The sequence below is a fragment of the Petaurus breviceps genome, unplaced genomic scaffold (genome assembly GCF_028583685.1).
Source record: "Petaurus breviceps papuanus isolate PSGF00001 unplaced genomic scaffold, PetGlider_PUasm1.0 207, whole genome shotgun sequence".
NCBI classification, from domain to species: Eukaryota; Metazoa; Chordata; class Mammalia; order Diprotodontia; family Petauridae; genus Petaurus; species Petaurus breviceps.
Window position 1 is genome coordinate 31,186,292 of NW_027185850.1, and position 7,605 is coordinate 31,193,896.

Sequence of the window (7,605 nt, forward strand, 5' to 3'; positions counted from 1 at the left end):
CTGTATTTCCTTAAATATCACATGAAGACATATCTTGGCTTACATGAGGGCCTGACCCCGTGCAGGGAATCTGATAGTGAAACACAGTAGAGGCGGGCAGGCCAGATATTGAGCAGGCTACTCCCAAAGGCCTTAAAGAGGGCTCCTGGCAAAGCTGGGGGTGGGAGCAGGCCCACTGACCCCCCTGCAGGGGGGCTGCAGGGGCCCTCACAGGTGGGCTGGGCCAGGCTAACAGAAACAGCTGGTGAGGCTCCAAGGCCCAAATATGACTGGTCCAGACAGACAGGGTTCAGCTGTGCAGAGGGGGTGCTGGTTGGCCTGAGACCCTGCCAAGGGAAAAGGTGAGGAAGAGACCCAGGCCAGACCGCTGCTAGCTTTATTGCTCCTTGGCCCCTGAAGAAGGGATAGCACAGGCCCCACAGGCTCCTGCTCATCCGGGCTCATCCCAGCCCTCTGGCCTGGATCCCACCCAGCAGCAGCAGCCGCAGCCTCTGCCTGCCTGGCACCTGGCAGCTCCAGGGCCCAGGCCTCCCTGCATTCCTGAGGGAAGGTAGGACCTGAGACCCGAGGGGATGGTATTGGCCTGTCGAGGACCCAAGCTGCTGCCGCTGCTGAAGAGAGCTCAGGTCTCCTGTCTGGGCCTTGTAAGGTTCCAAGGGCTCACCATTGGGTAGGGAATGGAGGGAGTTAGGAGAGAAGGGCACACCACTCTCTCTGGCCCCCTCTCCTCCTCCTCCCTGGCTGGCTCCAAGCCACAACTTCTGCCAGGCACAGGTCTGGGAGTATCAGACACCCTCCCACACACACTCCTCAGACCCCTTCTGCTCTTCCCTGCCTCCCACATTCCCCCCCCCCCCCCCCCCCCCCCCCCCCACCCCCCCCCCCCACCCAAGGTGCAGCCCAGGGACATTCCCTACTTTCTCTCTTTGCCAAACATTGACCAGACTTCATGTCTTCAGCCTTATTTAAAAAATAAATTATCCCCCTTCCCTCCCTCCCCACCCACTTTGCATCCACAAAATAAAATACAGCAAACACTGAGGGAAGAGACCTTCCCAGGGCCCTGAAGGCCATACCCTGCCAGCCAGCCAGTCAGGGCCCCCAAGCCCCAGGTAGGGCCATCAGCATTAGGCAGGGACCCCTAGTTTCAGGCAGATCCCCTCAGTCCCAGGCAGGTCTCAGACCCAGGAAGGACCTTTCAGGGCCAGGCAGAGCCCCCCAGTCCCAGACAGGTTCCTCAGTTCCAGAGTCCCCCAGTCCCAGACAGAGCCCCCCAGTCTCAGGCAAGTTCCTCAGTCCCAAGCAAGGCTCAGTCTGGGGCAAGTTTCTCACAGGAGGCCCTGCTTAGATGAAGGAGGCAGGGCAGGTCAAGGCTGGCACTGGTGGCTCTTGGCACTTGCCCACGCAGAAGCTCCTCGTCTATCTGGGGTCCAGTTACAAGGGAGGAAGGAGGCTCTCCCATCACAGATAGGGCCTGGCATCCTGTGGAGATTGGTGCTTCACGTGCCATATCCTGGGTCCTTCAGATGCCACTGGTGAGGTCAGTGATGACATGGGCCTTCACCAGCTTCCGAAGGAACTCCTTCTCTCGCTGGATGTTGTGTGTCCAGGACTGGAAGTGAGAAGAAGCTTGGTCAGCCAGGCTGCAGCCCCACCCTTGCCCCCTGTCCCAGCTGGGTCAGACACCGAAGGCCTCAATCCCTGCCTTCGCCTTACTGTGGGCTAAGCTCTACATCACCACCAGGGCAATGTGCTCCAAGCCAGGGGGATTGGGGGCATCTTGTCTAGTCTGATCCTGAGCCACATTGCCCTCCCACATCCAGCTTCTCCCTGACCCCAAGACCCCAGAAGCCAAGCTGGATGTGGGGTCAAGAAGACTGTCCTTGCATCAGGAGGCTGGCAAGTCAGGCTCTGCCTGGGGCCCAGCAGGACAAACCTGACCCTCCTTCCACAGACCCGCTCTTACCAAGTGGCCAGGGGGCTGGGGACACTGGCAGATCCAAGGCTGACCCCTTGGTGACTGGGAAGGTGGGGCCCTGGGATAAAGTCTTTGGCGATAAACGACTTCATACGTCTCCAGCCCTGGAAGGTCAATGGTGTGCCCAGAGATGAGCAGTTGCTGCCTAGGGAGAGGGGTAGGGGCAGGGAATGGGCATGGTAGTGGTGAGGTCTGCTGGGCTGAATTTTTCCTCATTTCTGAGGTGATGGAAAACATGTCCATACCAGTTACTTTTCCTGGGGGATGAAGACATAGTGTTAAGTCAGGGTGGGTAAGGGAGCCCAAGCCCATGCCCAGGATATACCAGGGGGCTCCAGGGCTGGGGTGCAAGGAGGGAGCCTAAGGGATAAGGAGGAAGAGACAGGAAGGCCCAGGGCCCTGTGGCTGCACTGACCAGGCTGGGCCTGTGTCTGGGGGCTGCCTTCTGCCTCTTCTGGCAAGTGGTTTCTGAACTGAGATGTCTCTTTTTTCCTGAAGGAGACAGACAGGAAGAGAAAAAGGCTGGAAGCATGGGAAGGAGTCTGGAACCAGGGAGCTCAGGGCCTCTGATAGGGAATTAGAGAATGGGGCAGATGGAAAAAAGCTGGGGAGGTTCCAGTGTGGGAGCTCCCTGAGGGCAGGACAGCCTGGGAGCTTGCTGCTTACCCTACCCCCAGTCCCCACCAGCTACTGGGGCAGCTCAGAGCAAGGGAATGACAAGGACAGGACAAAGGCTCCTGGGGCTGGCAGGTCTCCCAGGTGAGGCCTGAGGGCTCAGCTTCACTGTACCTGATTAATGGCCTTGCCAGGTGGGCCTTCTGGGGAGAACCTCAGAGGAAACCCAGTTCAGCCCCTCCCTGAAGCAACATCCTTCAGAAGTAAGCTTGGAGACCTCTAGGGACGGGGAAATCATTACCTCACGAGGAAGCTCATTGTACTCAGCTTGGCATTCAAGGCCCTCCCAACACTCCCCATGCACACCATCTCTGCCCTGGCGGCATGACCCTTGGGCCGTCCTCACCTCTGCATGGGTATTTAAGCAGGCCAGGCCCCCATCTCCCTCCGCACACGTAGCCCAGGCCCCAGCCCAGTTCCTGGTCATTCAGACTCTGAGTCCCTGGTACCCAGCAGCAGGCTGGTCCCCTCCAAGGCAGGAGGGTCAGGGAAGGCTGCCTGCAGAAGGAGGGGAGCCTCTGCTGCCGCTGCCCACCCACTCATCCTGGCCACAGGATGGGGCCTCACACACGGCTGGGGCCCCTGGGTGAGTGTTGGTAACCCTGGCACTGTAGGGTTGCCCTGAGAACCCCGATGATAGAAAAGCCAGCCAGAGCTGGGAGAGGGAGCCCAGAGCCTCCTCTTCACCAGGAAAAAGTGCTAAGAGATTCCTTCAAAATAAGTTACAAAATGAATGAAAACTCAGAGTCAGCCTTCAGACACCCAAGGAACAGCTGTATAACAATGGGTGCCACACACTCATCTCAGAAATACGGACTGACAAATCACCAGAGATCTTCACTGCTCATGGCTGGGCACTGGCAGTACTCTGGGAGGCTGAGGGCTCAGAGGAGGGGAGCTCGCCCTGGATGCAGCTCACACAAACTCAGAGCTGAGCTGCAAGGAGCCAATGTGCCAAACATGCCTGATAAGCGGGCAGCTGGCTTCTGCTTGGAGCCCTCCTGGGACAGGGAGCTCACTACCTCCCCACCACAGTCCATCCCCCCTGCCCCCGGGCAGCTCCTGACATATGACCTAATTGTACTGTTCTGGAGCTCTCTCCCACTGCCCTTCCTCCATAGGCGGGCCCTTCAGCCATCATGTCCCCCACAGACCTTCTGTACGCTAGACTAAGAACCTCTAATTTTGTCAGTCACTCCAGAGAAGGTTGAGGAGGGCACAGGACGGAGTGCATCCAGCCCCCTCCTCCTGTGCCCACCCCACACTGGTGGTCTCATGTGACCTTGGGATCCTCCCCCAGCTCAAACTGTAGCTAACCAGCCCTTCTCCATCTTGAGAAGTTGATTTTTTGAACCCAAAGTGTAAGTCTTGATGTTTATTCTGATTAAATTCACTTGATTAGGTTCAGCCTCCGCCTGCTAAGAGCTTCCTGGATTTTGACTGTGTCACCCAGTGTCTTAGCTTCCTCTCTCCCTCCCAGCTCTGGGTCATCTGCAGACTGGACGAGTTTGCCTTCAGCCAATCACTGAGAAAAGTGCAGAACAACCCAAGGCCCTGCAGGGGCTGGCTGGCCCAGGGCTCCAGGCATGAGGAGCTGGGCAGGTTCACAGGCCCCCTACTTCCGCCTCTCTGGTACCTGAGCCCCCAGAAAACAGAGGCAGAAATGACTCGGTGGGCTTTGGGCTAGGGCTCTTCCCCCCAGGCCATCCTCAGGACCCATAATCCCCCCACACCACATTCCTACCTCCTTGATGGCTGCCATTCGAACAGATTCGTAGTAATGAAGGGGGGCATTGGGTGAGCTCATGTCATAGCCGAAGCCGGCCACCGCCACCTGGTCACAGCTGTGCAAGGCCATGGTGACTGCCACAGTGCCCAGAGTTGGGATGTTCTGGGGGAAGAGGGAGAGAGGCTCACAATGTGTGTGTGCTGGTGGGGATTTCCCCCTCTCCCCTCATTGCTGCCCCAGAGGTATCCTATGCTACCTAGCCTACTGACAAGCCTGGGCTTCAGGTAATGAGATTTAGTCTCAACCCACAGCAGCCCCATCCAGGGAGGGCAGCAGGGTTCCCTGAGGGATATGGGGGCAGGAAGGAGAGACTGAATTCCCCATCTGGGGTGAAGTATCTCTGCTGTCACCACTGGGTCATGGCAACACTGGAACAGTATTCCCCTTCCACCTCTGCCCCCTCTCCCTGCCTTGGGGAAAGAGGGAGGTCACAAAGAGGTGGGAGGAGACCCAAAGCCGTCTCTGGAGAAGTGGAGAGAAAGAGAAAAAAGGGAAAAGTTAAGGCAACAGAGAGGGAGGGATGCAAGGAGAGGGGCAGAGACACAGAGGAGGGCAGAGGGAAAGATGGAGGGACAGAGAAAGATGCAGGGGGATGGGCACAGACAATGACAGAGGGACAGAGAAAAGCAGACACCAGAAGAGACAAAGAGGCAGGTAGAGAGAGCTGCCAGGAAGGGGCAGAGAGATGGGACCGCCTCGAGGCCAGGACAGGAAGGGGTGGCTGAGCTGCTCAGAGGAGGGATGCTTTTTGTGGCCTCCCTAGTAGGCTCCGGTGGGGGCAGGAGAGGCAGGCTCTGTCTCCCTGTGCACGTGAGCTGCCCACAGAGCTGGCTTCGCTGTCCTTACTCCCTTCCTCTGTCAGCCTTTGTGAAACCAAAGTCAGCTGGCAAGCTGCCAATGTGGCCACAACGATCTCTTTAGACAAGTGCCGCTTTTCCTTTTTGTGAAGACTAGAAGGCTGTGTGTTTGCATGCATGTGTATGTGTGTTCCTATGTTTGTATATGTATGTGCACAGGTGCGGTTATATGTGTGTTGTATGTACACGTGTGTGTTTATGTGCATCGTGATATGCATCTATGTGAATGTGTATGTTTGTGGATGTATATGTATATGTGTGTGTCCATGCGTGTGGCCAAGATTTCACTGAAAACTCCCTCTCACCCCTGGTGAACTGACTTCCCACAGGATTTGGCTCCTTCTATGCTAGGCATGGCCCTGGGATTTCTCCCCAGAGAAATGCCCTGGACTGAGACCCTTCCCTGCCTGAGGGCCCTGCCTGATGAAGGGCCCTGCCCAGGGCCATGCCACCGGTGCAGGAACTCAGATGTGTTCAACTCTGTCTCCTTTTCTCTACCCTGGCTCTCCCATCTTTATTCTGAACTCTTAAAAAACAGCTCTGTCCCAAGGACACAAGTCAGACTTGGCCTGACTCCTCTCTGGGCATCAACCACTGTAAGCCAGAGCAGTCCCCTTATGCCCATCACTTGAGCTGGTCAGGAGCTGGCACAAGATGGCCATGCCCACCTGGCAGAGGCCTGGCAGCGGCCTGACAACTCTGCTTTTGAAGCTGCTGCAGGCCGGCTTTAGTAGCTACTCAGCTTTCTCTCTTGGACAGCTTTGAGATCCCCTTCTGTTCTCTGGAGGCAGCAAGGTGGGGGATGGTCGGGGGGGGGTAGAATGCAGGACCTAGCATCAGGAGGACCTGAATTCAGATCTGGCCTCAGACACTCACGAGCCATGCGACCTGGGCAAGTCACTGAACCTGTCTGCTTCCTCTACTGTAAAATGGAGACAACAGCAGCACCTAGCTCCTAGCCAATGCCTGGCATACAGTGGGTGCCGATTCAGTGCTCGCTCCCCCACCCCTTTGTCTGTGCCTCTGCCTTGGCTCCCCCCACGCCTGTAGTGTCCTCCTTCCTCACCACCATTACTGAGCAGCCCTTTCAGACTCAGCTCCAGCCCCTTCTGCACAAAACCCTCCCCATCTGCCAAGTCCTGGTGCCTCAGACCCTGTGACCTCCTGCTTACGGTGCATCCACCTCTACATGCATGTGCAGCCTCTCGATTAGATGCATGCTCCCAGGAGAGGGCCTGCCTCAGTCCTCAATCACAGCTCGTTGGACTGGCAGCACCAATTCCCACAGACAGTCTGGCCCAGGCTCCTCCAAGTGAGACCCTCACTCAATCCTCTGCCCCACTCTGGGGCTCTGCTGCCTTGCCCAGACCGCTCCCTGCTCACACTGGATAGACCAGAGGTCCTCACTGCTCACGACCAGAAGGCCTTCTAGGGAAATCTCTTCTTTCCACAGATGCTGAAAGCCTATTCTTTGTAGTAGCTGTTTTCCTGGTTATTCAGTCATATCCTGAACCACCTGATTTTAATCTCATTCAGTCTGCAGGCACATTGGGAGAGCCTCTGTCCAGCTGGAGATGCCCTTTTGGGCTGCAAGACTGGAGGCCAGGAGGAAGGTTAGAGCTAGATGTATATATCTGGGAGTCAGCCTCCCAAGATGACACTGGCCCTGTGGGTATTTGCTGTTCCTCCTCACGATGCTGTACCCCTCCCTTCCCTGAGCCCTCCCACCATCCTGGCCCAGCCAGACTTCTTACCCCCCGACCCATTAGGCCGTGGTTGAAGGGGAGTCCAATGAAACTGAAGGCAGCCTCCTGGATGAAGTAGGGGTTAAGGATTCGTATCTCAGGTGGCTCCTTGGGCACTCGAGTGGCCACTGACTTCCAGAAACCGTCCGAGGCACTCTGGGAAGGAACAAGGAAACAATAAGTCTAAGAGGAGAAGGGAGCAGGGCTTCGAATGAGATTCCAAACATGTGACCAGGCCGAAGGGTGTGAACCAAGACCAGGAGTAGGAATGGGGGCCAAGAGGTTGTCAATGTCACCTAGGGATCAGGAGAGCTCACGCTTAAAGGAGAGTGACTAGGAGTGAAACACATATGAGATAGGGGGAAGGGTGTGACTGAAATGGGACAGCACTGTGCATGGGGATGAGTCACTGTGAGGATGGGAGAGAAATGAGTAGAACTGGGAAAGAGAGGTGAATGGAGATGAGAGATAGAGAGGTGTGAATGGGGATGAGAGAGATAAGGAGAAATGAGAAAGAGGTGTGAATGGGGATGGGGCAGAGGTGTGAATGGAGGTATGAAT

The 7,605-nt window shown here is 56.6% G+C and overlaps 1 protein-coding gene across 4 annotated transcripts in view; it reads right to left on the reverse strand.

Moving 5' to 3' along the window:
• Positions 1–964: 964 nt before the first annotated feature.
• Positions 965–7,605, reverse strand: part of LOC138165065 (CMP-N-acetylneuraminate-beta-1,4-galactoside alpha-2,3-sialyltransferase) — a 144,542-nt gene continuing 137,901 nt past the window's right edge. For 3 of the 4 annotated variants that reach the window (XM_069093179.1, XM_069093178.1, XM_069093176.1), the window contains 3 exons: positions 7,054–7,200; positions 4,398–4,544; positions 965–1,612 (listed from right to left, as the gene is read on the reverse strand). In XM_069093179.1, the coding sequence (XP_068949280.1) occupies positions 1,523–1,612; positions 4,398–4,544; positions 7,054–7,200 (384 nt within the window). In that variant the 3' untranslated portion in view covers positions 965–1,522. The remainder of the gene's footprint in view (positions 1,613–4,397; positions 4,545–7,053; positions 7,201–7,605) is intronic. The other variant, XM_069093180.1, reaches the window with a different exon arrangement.